Source organism: Glycine soja, chromosome 8 (assembly GCF_004193775.1).
Source record: "Glycine soja cultivar W05 chromosome 8, ASM419377v2, whole genome shotgun sequence".
Classification (NCBI taxonomy): Eukaryota; Viridiplantae; Streptophyta; class Magnoliopsida; order Fabales; family Fabaceae; genus Glycine; species Glycine soja.
Genome location: NC_041009.1, coordinates 47,830,096 through 47,854,868, shown reverse-complemented (window position 1 = coordinate 47,854,868; position 24,773 = coordinate 47,830,096). Strand labels below are relative to the sequence as shown.

At 30.3% G+C, this 24,773-nt stretch overlaps 4 protein-coding genes across 4 annotated transcripts; 2 read left to right on the top strand and 2 right to left on the bottom strand.

Moving 5' to 3' along the window:
- The first annotated feature begins 12,721 nt into the window (after positions 1-12,721).
- On the top strand, positions 12,722-13,633 carry LOC114424261 (adenylate isopentenyltransferase 5, chloroplastic-like). The gene has a single exon (XM_028391101.1). It carries the CDS (start codon positions 12,722-12,724, stop codon positions 13,631-13,633), a length of 912 nt encoding a protein of 303 aa, XP_028246902.1.
- Positions 13,634-16,289: 2,656 nt separating this feature from the next.
- Positions 16,290-18,457, top strand: LOC114423837. Its single transcript, XM_028390736.1, has 5 exons — positions 16,290-16,686; positions 16,780-16,883; positions 17,026-17,197; positions 17,291-17,413; positions 17,504-18,457. Exons 1-5 carry the CDS (start codon positions 16,519-16,521, stop codon positions 18,167-18,169), a joined length of 1,233 nt encoding a protein of 410 aa, XP_028246537.1. The 5' UTR covers positions 16,290-16,518; the 3' UTR covers positions 18,170-18,457.
- Positions 18,458-19,831: 1,374 nt separating this feature from the next.
- LOC114423838 (30S ribosomal protein 3, chloroplastic-like) lies at positions 19,832-20,629 on the bottom strand. The gene is made up of 2 exons (XM_028390737.1): positions 20,359-20,629; positions 19,832-20,280 (listed from the first exon to the last, which is right to left on the bottom strand). The coding sequence occupies exons 1-2, from the start codon at positions 20,551-20,553 to the stop codon at positions 19,999-20,001; spliced, it is 477 nt and encodes a 158-aa protein (XP_028246538.1). The 5' UTR covers positions 20,554-20,629; the 3' UTR covers positions 19,832-19,998.
- Positions 20,630-22,190: 1,561 nt separating this feature from the next.
- LOC114423836 lies at positions 22,191-23,170 on the bottom strand. The gene is made up of 2 exons (XM_028390735.1): positions 23,030-23,170; positions 22,191-22,610 (listed from the first exon to the last, which is right to left on the bottom strand). Exon 2 carries the CDS (start codon positions 22,608-22,610, stop codon positions 22,404-22,406), a length of 207 nt encoding a protein of 68 aa, XP_028246536.1. The 5' UTR covers positions 23,030-23,170; the 3' UTR covers positions 22,191-22,403.
- Positions 23,171-24,773: the final 1,603 nt, after the last annotated feature.

The window sequence follows — 24,773 nt, the reverse complement described above, 5'->3', positions numbered from 1 at the left end:
TTCTAGATGTAATGTAATGCTTTTCTGAATAGATCGACTAGAATAGCATATATTGTATCAAAACTTGCGGTGTTTTCCACCATGCTGCTACGCTTACAGGTTGCCTTCACTTGCCTTTACAACTCATGATCAACTACCCTTTTAGTCTGTTATATAATTTTTTTTATTCTATCTTATGCAAGCTATAATTATGATATAGAAACTATTTTTTGAAGATGATATCCAAACATAAAATTAAAACTCTAAATAAATGTATCCATTTTGTCCTATTTGAGTGAGGATTTTTTGCCGTCTGATTTGTGTATATTCAGGGATTGATCCTGTGGTTATATGACCGTCGACTTGTTGCTTTGCTGTGTTCATGTCCCAAAAGAAAAAATAAACAATGAAAATGGCTATTTTGACATAACTAATTATAAATTTAACGATACATTGCTTTAATTTTCGCTTTTCCCTTGGCACAATGGCATGCATGATAAGGATTGATTCCATTTTTGTTACAGACATCTTAAATATTAATTTAGTCATGTCATAAGTAATCTTGGTAGATATATATTCATGATAGACATTCAAACAAATATTTTTAATTTTTTAACTGTAATTTATATTTTTCCTTTACTGTTATGTTTTAAACTTAATTTTAGACCAATACAATTGGAAACTTACAATAATTTGATAAGTTTGTAATTTAGTTGCATCTAAAATGATTCATACTCATTTCAAATTAAAACAAGAGTTCACTTTTATGGTTTAAGATTTTTAATTTAGATTAATTTTATATGATTTTTTAAACAAAATATATTAGACGACTATAAATATAATACGACATATAAAATACTATCTCAAACTATTGTTAGTTAATTTGAGTTATTATATATGGATTTCATTTATTGACAAATACGGAGTAGTTAAGAAAAATGCGTACCATCATCAAATTAAATGTTCACGTTTGGATTAGATCTTTTCTTTCTTCTTACATGAACATCTGAATAGAGAGATGATCACAAATTTTGTAATGTACTCTTCAAATGTCTACAATGTAAAAATATACATACACTGATCTAAACATGCAAATAAATTTAAATAGCATATTTAGATCAAACAGCGGAAATTAAAAGGAATTACAAGCGTACCTCCAGCCATTGCAAATCGAACGGGGAGCGGCTCACACACGAACCTGAAAGACATTTTTGTTCTTCTAGACCCTTACTCACATGGTGTATTTTTTTTCTGAATAGAGAAGTGGGTTTGGTGATACAAAACTGAGAGCACTCCATCCTATTTATAGAGTCTGTCCATCACAGAGCTCTCAACTTGTTATCAGAACGTGAGATAGGAAGTTATCAGACGTGAGATAAGAAATTATCAGTACGTGAGAGATGATGGGTACGTGATTTGTTACTGAAGGTGGTTGCAAATATATTTTGCAAAGATATGAGATGAATGTGGATGAAAAATGGACCAGATTCAGAATAACTAATTTTTTCAAAAATAATAAAATTAATTAATTAAAAGAACGTGGAGGTGAACGTGCACTTCCAACATACAAAAGCCAATTTGTTGTATATTTGCTTTGTTTTGATTTCTAGACACTCTTCTGATATTCCTAGTAGTATTTAATAACATGAGAAAACTTAGATCCTTCGTCCTTGACATTTCTTACACCATCAAACATAATTTGCATAAGGCATAATTTATTACCACCCTTAAAGTCGATACCCAACGGGGAAAAAAATGTCTTTGATAGGACAGAAATGATTGTGAAAGCAAACTACTAGAAAGTTAGTTAAGTGGAATATATAGCAAATAGTCATACATCAATAATTTTTTATGAAAAACAAAAGAAAAGCAAATACTCGATCTGAAAGCTTTTAAAATTTCGATGATGCAAAAAGGATGTGTAAACAGCTTTTGTATGAAGAATTGTCTGTGAATCGTTATCGTTATCATTATCATTATTTGTGATATAATTGACTACATTTAAATTTAATATTAGGTAATTAAACCTATTTTTAGTTTTTACTAAACTGAAATTCAATTACATGATCAATAGTTAAATTCAACAGCTATATAATATACTTGCAAAGAAAATTTAGAGGCTACGTGAAATTTGTTTGAAGACTATCGGTAAAGAGTAGATTTGGAAATAGTAAAAGAGTTCAATTTTGATGTATAGTGTAAAAAAATTATATTATTAGGTAATTGAAATTATCATAAATATGATTTTTAAAATAATTATTATAAAAGATAATTAATTTTATCATACACATTAATTTATAATTAAATGATAATATATATATATATATATATATATATATATATATATATATATATTACAATGTTAATATATTTAAATTAAATTCAAATTAATTTGTAGTAGAAAGAAAATATTTGTTTGGTAAACAGTGTTTCTTTCCAAGCCAAGCCTTTTCGCCAAAAGGTTATCTAAACATTACAACTAGGGCGGCCCTTTTGGAAGCCCTTTGTTCTAAAGTAGAAGATGCCTTTGACATTGTGTGTACTGAAACTGGCATATTAATTAATCCAACTATGAAAGGAAAGGGTTGTTCAGATAAAGAGAAATTTTTTTTTATGGTTAATTTGGAGTTACCTAATAAGAATAAAGTATAAAACTTTAACACGATTATTCTTTTATAAACCAGAAGAATATCTAGCTATCCATGGCTTATATAAAAAAATGTAGGCATGTGGCACATTTTGGAGAATGCATGCATGTGTTTGACTCTTCTAGCAACACACGACTAGTCTCTTTAATAGTTATCGTTTCTTTTTCTTTAGTACATGTAGATGCTTGATAATATTATCATAGAACAAAATTGCAAGCAAACCAAATTAATTATTACATATTATTGATTACTATAACGGGAAATAATTATTTTTATTTTTGAATGTGTAATTTGTTGACAAATACATTCTTAAAAGATAAAAAGTATAAAATTTAATCATCGAACATGTAAAAAGTATAACAAATATATTCGGTCATTAACTTCTGTCCATCACCGTTAATAAAATAGTTTACGTGACATAGAGAGACAAATTTGTCATTGAAATAATTGTCAATGTGATCATCTCTAATTACCAACATAGAGACATATTTGTTATATAATATTTTCTTGACTTTCTATATTCTCACTCTCTTGGAATAGGAATGGGTAAATAGTCACTTTTGTTCCTAAATGTATAATTTATTGACAAATGCGTTCCAGAAAGATAAAAATACAAAATTTAATCTCAAAAGTGTAAAAAATATAACAAATATATTCAGTATTCATTAACTTCTATTTGTTGTCATTAATAAAATAGCCAAAACTTGAAGAAGTGAAATATGAGATATATTTATCTTTTATTTGTAGCAGATTATGACTAATCATTATAACTTACAAAAATTGGTCATGATTAGTATATTATTATAATGTTTATTTTGAATAATTTTTATTGTGACAGAATACATTATGGTTGATAATTAATATTATCGTTATTATTATGTATGTTTTAAATTATGTTTGTCAATATATTTTTTAATTGATTATTGTTATGTTATATTTGTAACGATAAAAAATGATAAAAATTTATCCTAAAACTATATTTTATTCTTACATGAAATAGAATTTCATATATAACAAATTAGTCCAATAGAAACATACTGATATTTAGGTCCAATAGAAAAATTACTAACATTTTTATCTAATAATGATAATTTATTGACATTTTGGTCTAATGGAACATACTCACATTTATGTAAGAAAAAATGACTCATATTTTCCTCCAAAATCAAAATATTGACATTTTCATCCAATAAAAAATTACTAATATTTACGTCTAAAAATAATATCTTACTGACATTCTCATCCAATCTAATCAGTATGGTCACATTGACAATCATTTCAATAACAAATTTGTTCCTCTATGTCACATAAATTGTTTTAATAACGATGACAACAAACGAAAATTAATGATCAAATATATTTGTCGTATTTTTCATACTTTTAAAGATTATATTTTATATTTTTATTTTTCAGAGACGCATTTATTAATGAATTATATATTCAGGGACAAAAATAATTATTTATCCTTATTTAATGTTCAAAATTACACAGAACAAAGAACATGGAGAACCAACTAGTACAAGAGAACGCTACTTTAGTTTTTGAAATGGAGAATTAAGAGAAATATATATAATTCTATTCCAAAATTGGTCAAGGCCATCATTTGAAGAAGATCGCGAGTAATAATAATCTCACTTTTTGCACATGAATATGAGTCAACGTGAAGAAATATTTTATATATTTAGAATTACTTTTGAATTTTCCGAGTCTTCTATTCTTTGAACTACGTACGTATCTAGGCTAATATGTACCAAAGTAGTTTAAGAATCCGTCCATGGAACCCAACCGAAAGCTTAACAAAGCAATTCCTTAATATTAAAGATCAACAACCTAATTAATAATGTGCTTATAAAAAGAAAAAGATTAATCAGAATCTAGTCCAAGAATCCAACACCTTTTTGGCTTTGGATATGTTCTATATATCAAGATGCCATGCACTATCAAACGGTGGTGATTGGCATGACGGTGCGTGGAAAATATCCGTAATTATAGTAATTTTGAACGTTAAGAAAGATAGTAAATTAAAGGAAGCAGAGTATCATTATAGGATATGGTTGTAGTTTGAAAACGGATTTCTAGTAAAATGTCATCCTTGGCGGAAAGGGCTTATAGAAAATAATCAAAAATGTGCTAATGATTAAAACGCAAGTTTTCCATGGTATAAAAGTGAGAGGGGTTGTTGTTGACCTGCAATTCAAAATCTAATTGCACGACAATCTCACAGCCTTCAGCTTTTTGTATTATGTTTATACAATTTTTTTTGTCTTTATAGAACAATTTTGTAACGAGTAATTATTAAAATCACATCTGTAATTGAAAATTAACTGCATGCGATCGGAATCTAGAAAATGGTAGGGGCATATTCCCATGTGGGAGTTGGCAGTCCTTAATAGGGACATGCTGCAAAAATCAAATAATTAAGAATGGAGAACAATCATAGTATAGATGCCCTTGTACCTTTAAGATGGGGATATATCGGAGAAAGCATGCACAATCTCTTGGTGTATATTTTGCTTCGTAGCTCCCTTTTTCTCCCATCATTGAAATGGAACGACACAAATTAATTAACAAACTTCGTTCCCAAACTGAACATGTGAAATCTTCTTAGGATCTTACTTGATGCGTACGGTGGCTCTTTTTCATGGGGAAGAAACACAGAAGAGACGCTTTTATTCATATCAAAAGAAACAAGACCCTTGTTATCACATTGTCAATTGCTACATCTTTTCTAGGGACATACCTACTATTCGACCCGTTTAAGGTTAAATCAGAACCGGCATGTTGATTCAAGATATATAGGAATAGAAGCTATTAATGCTTATATATTTAAATTTAGGAGACTAATTAAATCAAATATATGTTTAGGGATAAATTTTGAAATTAAATTGAAAAATGCATGATTCTCTAAAAAAAAATATGAAAATTAGAATCAATTTAATTTCCTACAAGAGTTTTATAATGTGTTTGGTTTTACTTCCGATAACTAGCGCTTATAATGATGATTTTTCACGTCCAATAGTTATTGATTCAAAAGACGCGTGTCACATGGTATTGGATGAGAAACCAAGCATGCGCTTAATAATAGAATAGTGCTGGGTAAGTAAGACCAAAATTAGAAACAAATATTAAAAGAGCCAAAGAAGGAGAAGAGTAGCAAGACGGAAAATTTGATAACAAAAATAGAGAATTTAAAAAGAAATGCAAAGATAAAAATAAAAAAGAGTTAAAAGGATACTCTTGTTTTTTTGTGAACAAGTAGGCACGAGCATTAAACATGTTATACTTTAAAGAGGGAGTTGCAGTGTTGTATAGATAGTAATGGAGCTAATGCATGCATGCATGCCTCAAAATACATATTTATACGTAAAAAATAAATGTTAAATTCCAAAGATTTACTCCAAAGGGTGAAAAAAAGCCCTCCAAATCCATCCAATACTCCAAAGGTTAATCTATATTTATATGCTTGCATAGCATATAAATACCTATTAACCAATGCAGATTACAAACGCATTATGAATTCGATCTGTGTGTTTGTGCATATATCTCTACCCTCTTTTCAATTCTTTAGTTGCTATAACACTTAGAATTGAGATCTTTGGTACGCATGACAAATAGAAAATTGGGTGTGAAAAAAACTTTGAATATTACAATTTAAATAAAGCTCAACTTTATATTAATATTCAGTCCAAATTAAAACTCATAACGTTATAAATAAAGTTTGCTTGATATTAATATTTAGTTATACCTATAAGACTATAACAATAATAAAGGTGATATACTACAATTTAATTTACACATATTTTTAGATAATTTTAATCTTAACTGATTTTGTAAACTACACTATGTGTATTTAATTTAGTTTTAACCTTTCACATATAATTTTTTTTTGTATATATATTTGGTTTAGGAAAGAGAAGTGGAGTAGGGGTGAAAGGAAAAACAGGAAAAAAAATAGTGAAAAGTAAAAAGTGAGATGATTTTTAGGTTGTTATATGATAAAGAGAGTAAAAGAAAGACATATTTATACATTTTATTCTTAATTTTTTATTTTTTTAATATATTTTACACCGGTCATTTAATTTGACTTATTTTACCTCCAAATTTTAAGAAATTTATAAGTTTTATCCTTTATTATTTATTAATAAACATTGAAGGTAAAATTTGGTCGAAAAATAAAAAAATAATTATGGATAAAATTTATAAAAAATTAAAAAGTTGGGATAAAAATTGTCAAAAAACTAAATTAGAGATAAAAAAAAATATGGCATGATGCCACTTCTTATTTGTATATCACATTTTTTTCTTCATTTGGAACATTTATGTTATATTTTTACATATATATGTTTTTTCTTTTTCTTTAGACTTAATGGTACTTTTTATCCCAATTTTTTTATCAAGCATATGGCATGATGCCACTTCTTATGTACAACCAAACTCGTCGTCACTGTAGTAGGAGTGGGAAGTGTTTTTTTTTTTTTTTTTTTCAAATGATGATACATGCAATGGCTGGGAAATATTTTTAATACGGTAGAATAGATAGAAAAATATGTACTGCCCTAACCAAGAACAAACTGATACATACGTAAATTTGGTCACATATATGTATCTTTTGGGGAAGAAAAAAAAGCTTTTCATTGTGAAGACAGGTTTATGATGAAAGTCTTATCAGTAGATGAAGAGGCCGACAGAAAGACAAATTGGAATGCACCAAGTGAGTTAAATAAAATTGGATAGCTAGCATATTATCCGTTAGAAAATCATTATAAAAAAAATGTCATGTGCATTGTAGCGTTGCCTTATAATCTAGTTCTTATACTTTGGCCCACATTTATTTGGCAAATCAGAATTGTTTTATGGTTCTCACTCGCCTAACATGTAATGAAGCCTTGTATTAATTTAATTAGATATCTATTTTGCTCTGTTAGGTTTTAAATCTATTCATAACAGATTGTTTAGATACTGTGTTGGTCTGTTAGGTTTTAAATCTAGATTTGTTATGCACACATAGCTTTTGTAGGTTTTGTTCGTCTTTAATATCCCATATATTATCCCATAGGTTTCTACGGACGATTAAAGTAGAGAAATTGCCCTACCATATATATATATATAACGATGACATTTATTTTTCTGAAGATATGCTCATGTGGATAATTTGTTAGATTCAGCGAAAAGAATTGGTCTCTTATAATTTGGTGAACCAAAATTTAAATTTCTGTTAACGGATGTGTTACATTTAGTATTTGAGAGTGGCTCAAATAATTGTTCCTGAACGAAAATACTTATGAAAAAAATGTGCATGTGATGTGGATGGACAAGAGAATGATGCAATAAACTAAAGTACCTTACATTTGTCAAACATTAAAGGCTAAAATATATAAATGATCTCTTCACTTATTTTTTTTTTGTTTTAAATTGGTTATTTACAAAATCATAAAAAAATTGATTATTTAATTTTTAAAAATTTTAAAATGATGTTCTTATTTACTTGATTTCTAATAAGTTAGTCATTTTGAAAAATTGATCATTTTCAATTTGAATATTTTTTTATTGATTCAATGTATAAAATTTATTTTATTAAATTTATTTATATGAAAATTATGAAAATCAACTAATGTTTGAAAAAAAAAATATAAATAAGGTGAAAATAAATGAAAAGTTAATCTCATGATCAATCAAAAACCTAAAAATCTAATGTTATATTTTTTCTTATTATTTGTGACATTAATTTTTCACATGATTTTTTCACATTAATTTTGTTTTTAGCATTAGTTGATTCTTATAATTTTTATATATGTAAATTTAATGAAACAAATTTCACGTATTGAATCCGTATAAAAAAAGGTCCAAAATCATATTCAAAAATCAAAAGAATAATCAATATTTTGAAAGAACTAATTTATCACCAATTAAATAAGGACCATTTTAAAAATTAAAGGTTTAATTAAAAAAAAATAAGATAAGGGATTATTCCTATATTTTAGCCATTGAAAAAGCAAAATTTTAGTATATATAATTCTCCGTAAAACGTACAGTTAATTGAGGCTTAATTGTGAGCTTTAAGTTAATGTTTATTTAAGCGATAACAATGATAGTATTAGAATTTAACCAAGTGTGCTACTGCAGAGATATTAAGCATGCCCCGACTTCTTTGGCTTTTTCTGCTGGATGCTAATGCTAAGGGGAGTGAGTTATCAAAGGCTTTAGTTAGTTTTCTTCTGCTTTTCTTTTTGTTTGTTTTCTCTCCGGTCATAAAAAAAAACTCAAAAATATATATAGGATGTGTATCAAGTGAAGATAATTCTCATTTTAAAAAAGTTATCATAACATTAAATTTAAGTCATATAATCATATATAAATAATAAAGATTAAGAATTATTTAGTTATCACATGCATGATTATTTACAACTATCGTGTACATTTTTATTCTAATATTAACCATTCAAACTGATATATAATTATTTGTTTTTTTAAAGGTGAAAATTAAAAAAAAATGTTATGAGATTTATAAGAACTTATGTATTATATTTAACTAACTGAATTATATCGCTTGATAATTATTTATGTTTATAGTTCTCATTTCAAAACTTTTTAAAACTAATCTACTTTTTTTAGAGTGATAATTTTCAGAATAATTCATGAGATCGATACTTTATCAAATAATGTTTGATCATTATTTAACTTTTCTAAGAATAATATGTTTATTTGTTGTTAGTTACAATAGAAAATTTTAGTAACTTCACAGACGCACAATTACCACAGAAATGTTTTATTCTTTTTTATGAAGGTGAGAAAAATTTATTTTCATTTATTCATAAATTAACATTTATACAAATCTTTTATACGTACTCAAAAAATAATTTTATTCTTTGTCAAATATGGAAAAAAAAGCTTACATTATTTTTCTAAATATGTTAAAATATTTCCCATGCTAAATATATCTTCCTATCGTGTGTCCCATGCATTTGGTTGGCATTTGGTATGAATATTTTTGTATCCAGGCCATGCTTAAGGAAGATACTTTTAGCATGCTTAAGGAATTTAAATCATTTATGCCAATAAGTTTGAGAAATTCAATCATTTACAACTGTTTGGAACTTCTCGGTTTGCTATCTTAATTATTGATTTTGAAAAATAAGTACTAATATTACTTTTTTATGAATATTTTTTTATAAAGTATACTAATTCTTGCTTATATAATAAATAAAAATGTATGACATCTTCTATTTTCCGTAATAAAGGGAAAGCTGTCGACAAATTAAAGGTGGTAAATGATGAACAATGGTCAAATGTTTAAAGGGAGGAGGGACGCCATAATGGTACCAATATGTACAGTGACGTAACTGAGCAACCTATGCCATCAATATTTGGCCCCCAACCATATCAAAGCAAACAAACACCAGTGTGTGACTCTAAAATTGTAACGCACTTTGCGCCATAAGGAAGATCCAATTTTCAATCACTATTAGTGATACTAAATTGACTATCTTGAATAAGATCTTTAAGTTCAAACTTTGATAAAAAAAAAACATAATTAAAAAAAATATCTCACTAAAGATAATCAATTAAATAATTTTTCAAATAAATATTAATCATCAACAATATTGATAAATATTTTCTACTAATGTCATACTTAACAAAAAAAAAATCCAACATTATATATATATATAAACAATGAACCAGTTATATACTAGTCACAACTTTTACCCAACACATCAACCTCAGGCTCCAACTTTTGGGTCCAAAGAGCCTTACCAACCGACATCAATGGTGGCATCCAATTCAGACGATTCTATAACTGTTCAATCACCTTCCCCCAATACCCAACTCTTCAGTGTGCGGAATTTTGCAGAAACAGTCCCATTAGTTACTAGTTACATCAAGTCATCAACTTTAGTTATTAGCAAGTGCGTGAATCAATAAATTGATGCAAGATTGTTTCAACATAATTAGTCGCCTTAAGTTCGATGTAATATGTTAAATATTCACAAGGAAAATTGTATCGTCGGTAAAAGATACTAGTACTTGTGTTTCGTACCAAAGAAATATAGTCTTGCACGCTTTCTTTTCAAAAGTATTTACCAGTCCCACGTAAGTGCTCCACAAAAAGAAAATCAGACATAGAAACTTAAAAACAAGTTTAAGCTAGAGACTTGTACAGTACTGTTAAATATTATCTTTTTAAGTAAAATTTGCTCGTTGAGCAATATGATATGTGACTAGATAATTAAATTTGCTTTATGTGAAAGATGAGATCTGAGCTGTAAGATTTAGGCTGTATCACAACTAGTGCATGCAAGAATGGATTGTAAGAAATGTGGACCATGTATACATTGGGAAAAAGAATGAATTCCATAATAAACTAATTGAGTAATTTGGTGGTTTGCTTGTGTCCATTTGAATGTGAGTGCTCATATATATAAGCTATTGGAGTTGACTTGTAATAGTGAAATTTGAACGTGAATCCTTTCTTTCCCGTGACAACAATAACTTTATACCCCATTTCTAGGCTCGTTGTTTCAATATAATTGAACATTTTCTTTTGATTGAGTCTTAATCAATGTTCAAGTAAAACTGTTGGATTCTGTGAAGTTCTAAACATTTTAAGAGCGTGTCATCCGAATGAATCAGACATGTATAGTTTGTTAGCTTGTATGGATGTTGTATTTATTCTCCTGAACACATTGCTGAGGACAACATTCTTCAAGCAGCCACATTTTCTGAGTGTAGCTCTAATAACAATTAAAGATGTATCCAGAACACAATTTGAGCTACTACTGCAAGAATAAGCTTGGAGCATGATATGTTCTAAAATGATGTGCCTAGTACTATAAAAAGTAAAAACCTCCAAAACTGCATTGAAGGTTAGTTTAGAGCAGATAGTCATGTAGCTTGTGGGCTTGTGCATATATGCTTGTCATGATAAGCCCTTTCTACATTTAAATAGTTCACACCAACCTTGACTTGGGTATTGATCCATAGGCCCAATAAAGTCTGGATACAAATTCTGGAAATGAAGATGTAGGAAAAGAACCATCAAACAGGGGAAAACAACATTTGACTGCATTTGCATCATTTGCATTTTGTATTCCATAGATAACTCTCACACCTTATTTTAGGTTCTTTGACATACAACTTCAAAACATTTTATTGTAGCGAATACAATCTTCTAAATCATGTCCTTTTAAGATAATAGATTTTACCTTAAGTGACAGTTACTTGTACTTATCTCATTTTGCTCTAACCAATTATGTTCCTTAAGTGGGCTACAAGGCAACTTCGATATACACTAAGTGTGCTACGTGAAATAAAAATTTTATAGGAGAAAATTGTCAAACAAACACATGTTTAAATTATTTTTGGATAAAAAAATATTTTCAAACATTTTTAATAATTAAACAAACATATTTTTATATGGAAATAATATTCTTGGGACTAAAAAATATATCCGTGAAATGAATGTCCGGTAGAGAAATAGTAATTTATTTGCATAAGATACTAGATTTAAATTCCATTATTATCTCTGGAGCCAAAATATATTAATTATATTAATTTTTCACAACAATTTATATACACTTAGTCTTCTCTTTATCACATTATTACACATTTTTTTTTTGATATTTTTTTCTCTCATCTTTTTCAAAATATATATGTAGGATACAAAAATGTAAAAAGGACAACATATTTAGGAAATCGAATTTACATACTAATAATTTATGTTTTGTAATTCAAATAATTTTACTAAATTATTTTTATTAATTTATATACATTTTTTCTCCTTATTTTTTTTATTGCACCATTCATTTTAACACATATTTTTCTTTATTTTCTTTTTCTCTCTCTCTTCTATTTTATATTGTCGTGTAAAAAATGAAGTAGAAATATTGTGGAGAATGAAGGAAAGAAATAAAGTATAAATGCAATAGTTTATATAATGTGATTAAGAAAAAGATATAAACATTTTTGTATTATGCATGTGTAGAAATATAAAAAAAAACTTTTTTTTTGAGTTTTGATATACATTTGTTCAAACTAATTGTTTTATTTTTTTTTAATCAACTTTCTTCAGATAAAAAACTATTATATCAAAGAATCTCATGGCACCTTTATCTTGTTCTACACCTTTACTCACCGGAAAAAAGAAGGTTCTTTTCATAATGGGTGCAACTGAGAGAGGCAAAACCAAGTTATCCATTAACTTAGACACTCAATTTCCTTCTGAAATCATTAACTCTGACAAAATTCAAGTCTATAAGGGCCTTGACATTATCACCAACAAGGTACCAGAGTCAGAATGTCGTGGTATTTCCCATCATCTGATAGGCATTATTAACAATCCTGACTATGATTTCACTGTTGATGACTTTTGCAAACATGTCCTCAATGCTCTCGATCTCATCTTTGAAAATGGACACCTACCTATTATCGTGGGAGGCTCAAACACTTATCTTGCAACATTGCTTGAGGATCTCAACATGGCTTTTCATTCCAAATATGATTATTGCTTCATTTGGGTTGATGTATCTTTAACCGTGTTGTTTCAGTATTTAGATAAAAGAGTGGACAAAATGGTTGATGCGAGAGTTGTGGATGAGATTCAAGAAAACTTTGTGCCTGGAGCAAATTACTCTCGTGGGGTTAGAAGAGCCATCAGGGTTCCTGAGCTAGGAGAGTATTTCCTGGTTGAGAAGGAAATTAGTGATAAGGCTGAAAAAGAGAAGATGCTACAACATGCTATTGCTAGAACCAAAGAGAACACTTGTAAATTGGTTGAGATGCAACTCTTAAAGATCCATAAGATTAACTATGAGCTTGGATGGGGAATGACCAAAATTGATTCCACAGAAGTGTTTGAGGCTATCTTAAAAGGAGTTGACTATAAGAACTTGTATCATGAAATTATATTCAAACCAAGCATGGAGATAGTGAAAAGATTCCTGCAGGAGACAACTCGAATGTGGGGAAAGACACCATGCCAATATGACCAACAAGTGACAATTTATACTTAGAACATTGTTGAACTGTGCTTAGGACCAACTTGTTGCTGTTAATAATAAATAATATGAGGAAAAATATGGAAGCAAAATTAGATGTCAGTGAAAGATGACTTCTATTACAAATAAAACAAGTTGTGTTAACTTGAACTTCATGATTGTTATTTTGCTTCATTGGCTTGACAGTGCATTCTTGGAATTGTCACGCAGTTGTTTTATTTCCAATAGCAATAGGTGTTTATGAAAGTTATCTAATATTTGGAATTTTTGCATGTCATTCTCATTATTGTAAAAATAGTAAAGCAATAGAAAATGCATCCAATTGAAGCGGCAAAAGAATATTGTGCTTTGAGCTTTTTTTTTTACTGTTATATCATATATGGTCTTTAAAAAAGGATTTTAGGGCACAATATATCCTTTTAAAATGGCCAGACATAGGTTTAAAAAAAAGCATTTTTCTGTAGAAATGGATTTCTTCAAGCATTTATTTTCTCGTCCCAAAGGCAGACTTCTATTGTTTGTACTTTTGACATGTCCTGCTTGTGAATTATTTTTGTTCATGCCTTCTTCTTCCTCTTCCACTTTTATAATAAAACAACTTAAATATAACTCCTTAGGTGTGGTTTTCCTATCAAAATTGGAGTTTCACCTTAGTAATGCATAATCTTTTAATGCATACTTTTATTATGCGAATTCCCTAAGTGAAATTCTAATTCTGATCGGAGAACACCATCACCAACACCTAAAGAATTATATATAAGTTTTGTCCTTTATAATAATATCATGAAAGCTACAATGGCAATTATGTCTTGAATGTAACGGGTAGCAGCACTATATGTTGGTGCATAACCATGACAGTTACACACCTCCCTCCCCCCAAAATAAAAGTTACTGACTAGGATATTTTGGCATTCTTTGCATGCAATAAAAACGAGGATCCAGCACCCAACTATTTATTGGATCACCAGCATGAATTTATGCCTATGGACTAGTCAAAATTCAAATTCATCTTCTCCAACTGATCCTTTTGTGTGATTTTGTATTCTGCAATCTTTGGAGAAGTGCCAATGTTAATATTCTATATCTTTCTATTGACCTTTGGAACCATAGCATCGGTACATCGTTTACTGCCATTGACTAGAAAACAGAGACGAGTTGAGGAAAAAGGCCATGTGTTCCTTTATTTTTCTCCAGTTTTATTTTTTCACTTATTTGACTGTCTATTATTTACATAATGAGAAGGTAGAAACTTCATGAACTTCGAGGCAAATGGTCAAGTCATTTTAGATGGCGAAATGTTTGTGAACCAGTACATGCACGAGGAGTTGTGGGGAAGGAGGTCTTGTATACGTACACCTGTTTTTTGGGTTGGGTGCGTTAAACAACACGTCATTTTAATCTATACCAGTAGTACACTATGTTTTAAATAAAAAAATAAATATTTTATGAGGACCAAAACCAAAATTGGCTCTTTTTACGGAAACTATGTTTTAAATTTTAGAGGAGAAAAAAAAAAGAAAGAAAATGTTATACAGATCAAAATCAAAACATGCTTATTTTGTAGGGGCTAAAAATATGTTTAATCTTAATAATTTAAGTATAATAATTGTATGATCAAAATTTATTATTATACCCTTTTCAAAATTACAACTATTATCATGCATCTATTAGGCTAATTTCATGTGTATCTATGCAAAGATATACTTTAACAGTTTAACTAATTACTATCATTCCGTAAAAATAAAAATAAAAACTAATTACCATCATCTTCGCACTCGCATAAAAAAATACTTATGTAAATTGGATTACAGGGTCATAATAGAGATGGTTTTTGGAGGAGAGTTGTGTTAGGTTCTTAACCTAACATAAAATTTGTCCTTATACCAAACATGGATTGATAAATAGATCTGTAAATTTGTGAACTCAACTATTTATATTTGTTCTCTATTTTTTGTTTTGGTATTTAACTCTTTATATTTGTTCTGTGCACCAAGTAGTGAATTCTTCAGTAAAATTAACTGGATCCAGCTATTGAGTTGAGTCTAAAATGTGAAATTAATACGAACTATGTTACGTATCTCAAAAAATTTGCACGTTTTAGTTTTCAATTCGTTTCATTGTATTGTGCGTGGGCTACAGTCTTGACCACAATGACAGCTACCACGCACACCAGGCAGGTGCTACCTTGTCATGGGAGCAAAATCATCTCTTTCAATTTTTCTTCTTCTTCTTCTTCTCTCTGTTTATTTAATATTTTTTTTCTGAAAACATTGTGCACTACAGACTTTATTTATTCCCTAGTTAGAAAGAATCCACATAAGGAAAGCTATTACTACGCGCCTCAGATTTTCAATATTTGCTAAACTCAATTTATGGTGGCTAAGAAAATGCTTACCAAACCAACGCTTTGCGGCAACTTCTTCAACCAAATAGGGCAAAATAAATAATTCACAAAACGCACACAGCAATAGTATAAGGTTTTTGACCTTTCCAATTCCAAACTAGTTGCATGAGAAGGGGTCATATCCCACGTGACATCCATGTCGTGGACCCTTTTGAAAATTGACGAGTTTCCAACAGAAATCATCAAAGCTTCTAGTATTTATGTTACCGAAAGGAAGCATATAAGAACTACTCAAACTTGGATTAGGCCAATTCAAAATAAAAACTCTCCTATTCATATTTATGATACTGGGGACAATTTCATTATTAAATGACCGGCAAACATTATCGTATACAATAAAGTCAATTTTGAACTCTTTTATGTGCTAACTATCGTGGTTTTCTTATAAAAGGAGTCTCCGATCAAAAAATCATTCATTCATCCTCCCCTTCCCTTTTGGATACACCCTAACAACGTATCTGGTGGTGCTAGCAAATTCCATTCATAACATAATTACATGGGCCTACTTGGAAAAAGCTTCACTTCAAAATTCAAAAGCATCACAACACTTGCTGTTTCTAGGATAGTTATCTTGAAGAACCAGCACAAAGCTCGAGCCTCTTATGCTCGCTCCGATGTTGCTCAACTCTTGAACCTTGGTTACCATGACCGTGCTCTACTTCGTGTAAGTTATAATAATTAATTATAAACACCCACCAACACTTCTCTTTCTTTCTCTTACAAGCAAATATTTATTTCATCATCTATTTATTAACAGGTGGAGCAATGGGTAATAGAACAAAACATGTTGGAAGTATTTGCTATGATAGAAAGTTATAGTAATTTCCTGAGAGAAAGAGCTGAAGCTCTTGAAAGGAACAAGTAAGTTTTGTTCTCTCCTTGCTTATATGGTTGTTGAGTGAATACATCAAACTGAAGTAGTGATGAATTCTTCAATCACACATGCATTTTACTATATTGATTTAATTGCTAATTTGGATTTTTTGGAAACGTGTTTATGTAGGGAGTGCCCCGTTGAGCTCAAGGAAGCGGTCTCTAGCCTTGTCTTTGCATCCTCAAGGTGTGGAGAATTTCCAGAGCTGCACAAGATAAGAGAGATTTTGACATCCAAGTTTGGGAAAGAATTTGCAGGCCATGCTGTTGAGTTGCACAAAAATAATAGAGTGAACTCTAAGGTGCTGATTTGTTATTAATTACAAACATCTTGTGAGAACTCATTTCTTGAGAATCTTCCCACTATTCTGATAACTTTTCTTTGGCTTGTGTAGATGATACAAAAGCTTTCACCAAGATGCCCAAACATGGAAATCAAAATGAAAGCGCTGAAGCAAATTGCTTCAGATATTGGAGTTAATTTGCGTTTGGAGCAGGACCCTATATTGATCAATGAGGTAAGAGAACCTTGTCTCAAAAAGAAATAACAACATGCACTAACTTAATTGTGATATTTTAGAATGAAAAATTCTCTTACACTAATGCAGGACAAATTGAGTGTTGACCGAAGGCAAGATGAACCTGAAATCAGAAATGGTAGTGTTGATGGTCCTAACCATAAAGAAAATATCCAAAATAATCCGGGAAACACAATCCAGGATGAACATTTATCTGATAAGAATGAAGAAAGGAAGAGGTATACGGATACAGCTACTGCTGTTACTGAAAAAGCCTTGGAATCTGGGATTGAAGTCAGAAAACACTCAGATCATAGTGTTTCTCTTCAAAAGATGCATGTGCATCCTATGGTGAACTCTAGTTCTAAACAAGAGGGTGAAGTTATATCAAAACGCAACCATGATATTGAACTCAAAGGATTGGAAAGGAGGGAAATTAAAAAACAATTTGCATGGGAAGAATATCATTTAAGTCAGAATCCAAGAGATGATGTGATAACATCAAGGATTGTAGAGTTCATTTCCAAGGAACACGTAGAGGAAGCAAATAGAGAGGGCCACATAGTTGGTGAGTTAAGCTCAGCCAAGAGCTTCCAAATGGATAACAATGATCACAGTAGTCACTCTGATGCAGCTACAGAAAATGAACACTTGAGTGAAGAAAGAGTTCACCCTTCTTCCCATGCTATTAGATGGAATTCACAGAGGTCTCAATCTGATTCCACTCTAAATACTATCTATGGCAAGAAGGCATGAGATGGAAACTAGTGATCCAACACATTTTCAGAAGCAGGTACATACACATGTGGACCGGAAGATGATGTCAGTGAGGACTAGATAAGCCAAAAGGCGAACAAATTTTTTTTTGTGTGTGGAGGATTCAAACATATTATTTCTTCAAAAGTGTACAAAATGCAAATTCTCAAAATTATTTAACAATTAAAATAAAAATAAAAATAATGTGGAAATCTATGTACCAGAATATGTAAAATCCAATCGAGATCCTAATAGCAACATTTTTTTAAGGCAACTCTGCCGCCATGTGGTTTCCCTCTTGCAAACATATTAGTGTAACAAGCATTAAAAAAAATATTAGTTTAACAATTTAGCCTCATGAAGCCTTGAAGCTTATTCTATTCGTGAATGTCAGATGTAGCTAACCATAAAGGCAACATCAATAAGTTGCTGTAGGACTTAAAAGCAAAAATGTTCCAAGGGGCAAGCTAATACTCATTTGTCTTAACTATAAGAGGATAGTCCATGGTACATTTTATATTTACCCTCAATCAATAATGGTGAAAATCAGGATAGGCAGTGATGCTAAATGATCACAGTTAAATCATGGTTGCTAGCAGAAGGGATAGTCAAATTTGAAAAAATAGTATTATAAACTAATGATCTTATTGATAAATGATGGCAAGGTTTCCCGTAACATGGTTTTGTGGGAGAAACAGACTTACATAAATTTACAGATTTCGGTGCTTCATCTGAAAAAACTAAAAAGGTAATTTAGCTCTCAAGGAGCTACTTTACTTCAACACCTGATTACCCATCAATGGGTAATATACAGTTTTAAATGGAAAGTTGAGGATAGCATTTAAGATAAATTGTTTGAAAGCTTATATTCTACTTGGGTACAAATTGGTTAAATAGATTACCACACACCACGGGTGGCAAGTTTTGATTGCAATATCTGCATCTGATGAACAAAACTTTAATCAGGGTGAGCAGTGAAATATCCAACCTTGTAAATCACAATATGAATTGTAAAATACAAACCCAGGATGTAATTCACTTCGCAACTAAAGAGACAATAACTAAACTTCAGAACGTACTCCTCATAATGCATGACAAGGTCCAAGTTCATTCTTAAGATCAGATGTTTCTAGACATTTTAAAACTTCATTTATCGTACCCCGAATTCTACAGATCACCATATATTTGGACGAAGTTTTTACATTGTGACAGCGGTTGTGGTTTGATCCCGTTTCTTGATAATATGAGAAATTGCAGACCAATGTTGCTGAAGGGATCATATTTACAGTCTCAAACACCCTCAAAATCGCCCCAAATCACATCTTTTTTGGGCCTGTTTGGGTAAACATTTTTAGAAACACTTGTGGAAAAGAAAATAAGAAAAAAATGAAACAAACTTCTTTATAAACCATAATTAACTCTCAGTTAGCTAATTTATAGATGTCCTCTCATCTTTTAGAGAAATTATATGATAGAATTTCTACAAATTAGCTAATGAAGAACTAATTTAGCATATGAAGAAACTCATTTCATTTTTTTCTTCTTATTTTCTTTCCATATAATTGTTTCTAGAGAAGCTTAAAACTAATTTGTATCATATGGTCACCAAGAGGTTTGCAATCAAACATTAGTCAGTGATATAAAATATGACAGAGAAAAAACTAATGAATCACGAGAAAGAATTTATGGATTAGTTGATAGTAATAATAATCAAGCACATGCCAGGCATACATAGAAAGAGGAAGAGCACAGCCGAAAATGCAGTACAAGAGAAAAACATAACATGAAAAGGAAAAACATCATTGAAATATGTTGGCACATGAATGAGTTCAGGATAAGTTGCCACCACTCTGTTGCCACAAATTGATGATATCAGTGGCCTGATTGAGAAGAATAATCATCTGCTTCTGAGAGATCCAAGGCTTGTTCTCAAGCAACTCCTTGAGCTCTTCCCAGGCATCTTTTCGGGGCCAAAAGTAATATGGGCTCAGAGGAATGGTGCCATGGCCCGGTACCATCTGGTCAAGCGCAATTCCAATGTTCTTCTCCATCCATATGAACTTCAACACAAGTCTCGGCTTCTCCGTTGGCTTAACTACAACTCCAAGCTTCTAATAATCACACCAATTAAGTGAGAGAAATTGAAAGAAAGAGAAAAGGAGGGTGGAAAAGTGAGAGAAGAGAAGCACCTCAGGTTGGGGAGTGGGAGGGGCGGCAAAAGCGGTGGTTTCCGCCGCGGAAACAGAGAGACTGAAGCGTGTGGGGGTTGGAGAAGGCACGTGCGAGAGTGAGGGTTTGAGTTTGATGGAAGGAAAGGTAAGATTGTTGGAATTGAAAGTGGGAAGAAGATTTGGGTGGAGAAGTGCCATTGATAAACTGTTCATTTTCTGATGCCACACACAGCTTTTGAGTCAAAGCCAACAAGATAAGGAACCTGTTCTGCCTCACTTTCAATCGGGTCACCCGCAATTTCTTTACGGATCTTAGATTTAGGAAAGTTTTTTCTTTTTGCCTTTTAAATTATTTTTTTAATTCCTATAGAATTAAAATAGGGACCCAAAAACAATTCATTAGTCACATAAGAAAAGAGGCAAATATTTTTTTTTAATTACAACTAATTTATCACTAAAAATAAACTATTGCAAAAAAAAACAAACTTATCACTAATTTAAGCTACTAAAAATAAACTATTGCAAAAAAAAACAAACTTATCACTAATTTAAGCTACTAAAAATATGTTTAAACTATTGCAAAAAAAAAACATAATTAAAATATTTTTTTTATAGTAAAATTGTACGCCCATCTTCTACTTGCAAAAATTACTTTAGCTCCCTTAATTAAACCACATATTCCTCCCCAGTTAAACCGTGAGAGTTGATCAATTTGGCATTGCATTTCCTAATCCTAACTTTTTTTTTTCTTTTGTAAATTTTAGCCCAACAAATTATTCAAATGTATTTTACTCCACACTTTTAAAAATATTGTGAATTATGTCTTTTGTCATATTTTTTTTCAAATTTTAAACAATGTTAAACTTAATAGTGACAGTTTTTAAATATCCCTATGTTAAAAACGCATATTTTAAATGTGCATTTAGTGTTGATTAAAACCACATAAAGTGTCAGTACCATTCAAAATTTAACAAAGATATAATGAAAGGTAAAATTCATAATATTTTTAAAAATGTGGGATAATTTTTTTTTAAAATGAGACATGCAACAAAATTGTTTGTTTTAGATAAAAAATTTCACAAAGAAAAAGTTGAAAATATAAAGTGCATTTAAGTCAATCAATTTTATGGAAACGTAACAATTTGGGGGATGGGTGTGAGTGTTAAGTTACAAATACACTTGGTCATAATAAGTCACTTGTTATTAACATATTAAAAAATAAAATATAATAAGTTATTCAAGGTCATTAGTTCATGTCATCATATTTACAATGTATAAATTCAATATCCGAACTAATCAAGATCGAATTTCATTAGTTCAATTCAAGTATGACCTAATTAAGAAAAAGATCATGTTGATCAAATTTTATTAGTTCAATTCAAGTATGACCTAATTAAGAAAAAGATCATGTTGTCGAAATTGAACTGAACTAATGAACATCGGAAGAGATCAAAGTTTTCCTTTTTTAATAAAGTGAAGCTAATAAGGTCTCTTTGTGTAAAATTTTCAATTTCTCGGTAGGAAAATAAGATAAGAAGATAAATGAATAAGTTTATTTCCTAAGTTAATATTAACCCTTTTTTTAGGAGAAATTAAAAACAACTTACAAGTTAAAATCTAACTTTTGAAAAAAAATTAAATGAGAAAACTTTTATACATTAACCTATGCCTAAATTAATTTTACTTATAGAATAAGCTTAATTCATTTTGTTTTCTCATTTTTTCCCCCTGTAAGTTCACATGGATTCCATTTTAAGTTTGTAATGGAATTCTTCCCTAAGTCACAGTAGAAGCCGTTCTTACATATACTAATGATCACAGATTTGTGTTATCCTCAAGAAACACCTCAATAAGACCACAACAGAATCTCAATTATTTTTTTTTTTATCAACAGAATCTCAATTATAGTTTCCCTACCACACAGTCATTGTACATTAAGCTGGTTGAAACTTATTAGCAACTAGATTCAATATCATTCTTTTTTTAACACTCATACTAAGTAAATAGCTGATCCCAAACCAAAACAGTGAATACACCCAAAGTATTGCTTTATTGTACAAGCTTTAGACCTTTGATGGCATGTTGGCATCGCCCGCATTCTTGTTCTTGTCAGCTTCAAACTTATCAATTGCTACCTGCAGTTCATCAGTGCCTCCAACAGCCCTCATGGTGTAGAAGTAGGCACCAAAGACAAAAGCTGTCAAACCCCCAGCAACTACCAAATTCTTTGCCTTAGGTGGAAGGCTCCTATATCCCAAAAGTCCAGCCATCTTGATCAATGGGGGAAAAAGGGTTAGCACAATTTCACACAATTACAATTACCCTTTGTTGATGCAAGTGCAGAAAACACAAAAGATAAAAAGATAAGTAATTCTAAATTGTGATGATGAGGAGAGTGGAAGAAAGTAAAAGGTAGACATTTCCACAAACAGAATGAGGGCAAGGCAGCCCCAACACAATTGAAAGAGGAGTAAAACGAAACGGGGAGGAGGTCAAATTGTTTCATCAAACAGAAAAAGTTTTGATGGGTATTACTCATATTGCTACAAAGAAAACCTTTCAATTAAGTTTCTATGATATGAACCAGACAGCATCAGCAATATCAAAATTTTCAGAAATGATGACATAATATGAAATGAAGAAACCAAAGAAAAAGTGGGAAAAAAAAAAGAGAGGGAATTTGCATTACCTTATGGAACAGAACAGATCCTCCGATTCACTTCAGTTTGTAAAAGGGATAGTCTTTTAGGAACGGAACAGGACACACCGTCGTGCACTTTAAATATCAAAATCAAACGACGGAAATTTATAAGTGGCATTTTATTTTATATTTTTTAATATATAAAATTTATTTTTGACGCTGACAAACGAGAAGAGTTTTCTGTAGTTCAAATTTTCCGATTCCTCTAATACCCATCATATTTAAGATTTTCCTAAAAAGAAAATCATATTTCAGATTTATGTACTAAGCACATAAAGCCTAATATAAAACATTTATAATTTATTAATTTTTAAGAATCAAAATAAATTTTTCAAAAAATTAAAACACATAAGTTTGCTGCGAATTTTTCAAAGACAAAATATATTTGTAAAAATAATAATATTTAACAACTTTTTTCTTAGTTTATTTATAAGAAGTGCGAAAGTTATGTCAATTACTTTATTTTCTTTGACACATCTTATGTTAAATATCAGTTTGAATCAATGCTCAGTTTAGCTTTTTCAAAAAAAGAAGTGCGAAAGTTGTCATATTATTATTTAAGTGTTTTATTAAGTTATTACAAAGTTAAACTTTTTAACAATAATACATAATTAGATTATAATGTAAAATTTATATTAAAAAAATATAATCACACAAAAAATGAAAATCGAATTAAATGAAATTAATGCCATTCCATTTTAATTGTATTTTTTATGCAGTGACAAGATTAATTATTAATTAACTGTACATATCCATCCTTAAATGTACAAGTGATATCAATTTTAAAATTTAAATGATACCTAATATAGAGCAATTTGGGAGTAAACTTAGATGACTTTAGTACCATCGTAATCTTCAGGTTAATTTAGAGGAAAGAAATGAATGGAACCAGAAAATTTTGAAATATGAATTATAGAGAAATAAAAAATGAATATATTTTTGCTTAAAAAATCAAGTTTTTTCCCCTCGTCGTTAAAAAAACAAGAAAGATACATTTATTTTCTCCTGTTTTCTTTCATCTAATCCAAAGATATCATAAGAGATAGTTTAGAAAAGCCAATTGCACAAGAACAACAATGAGAAGGTGACCTTTGCATTATTATAGTTTCCTTATTAAGAAATGACTCTAGGAATGCATTTATATTAGAGCTACGTTGAGAATATGACCTTATTACTGTACAATTATAAATCCCGTCTTCGTTGGCCAAGTGCATGCACATCATTTTCTTTTGATACAATTTCCTTCCTCAAAAGCTGATGCTAGGCTATGCTCCCTCTTCTTATGATCTCAACATAAACCTTCTGGGGCTGGTCTCTTGAGAAAGCAACCCCCACCCTTTGCTTCTGAAAGAACCCCGTTCTTCTGTGAATGATTAACTCAACCACAAGTGACGGTACAGAAAATAATTGGAGCAGTGGAATCACAACATGATAGACATTGTGGGGGGGGGGGTCTAATGCCCAAGGACTACTAAGTAGCAAGTGAAATTCAATTTCACAATCAGTCTTCAAAAAGATATTGATACCCACTTGTACAGCTCTTGAATCTGTTTTTCAATTCCACAAGACCTAAAAGACAAAAAGCCTACACACTCAGACCCAGCTAATTGGAAATCATCTCATCACACATAACCTCAACAACTAGGATAAAACCACTAGAGAATCCAAAGAGAAGAAAGAGGTTCCCCACACCCCATGGGGAATCAAATATCAATTAAGTCAACATACGGCA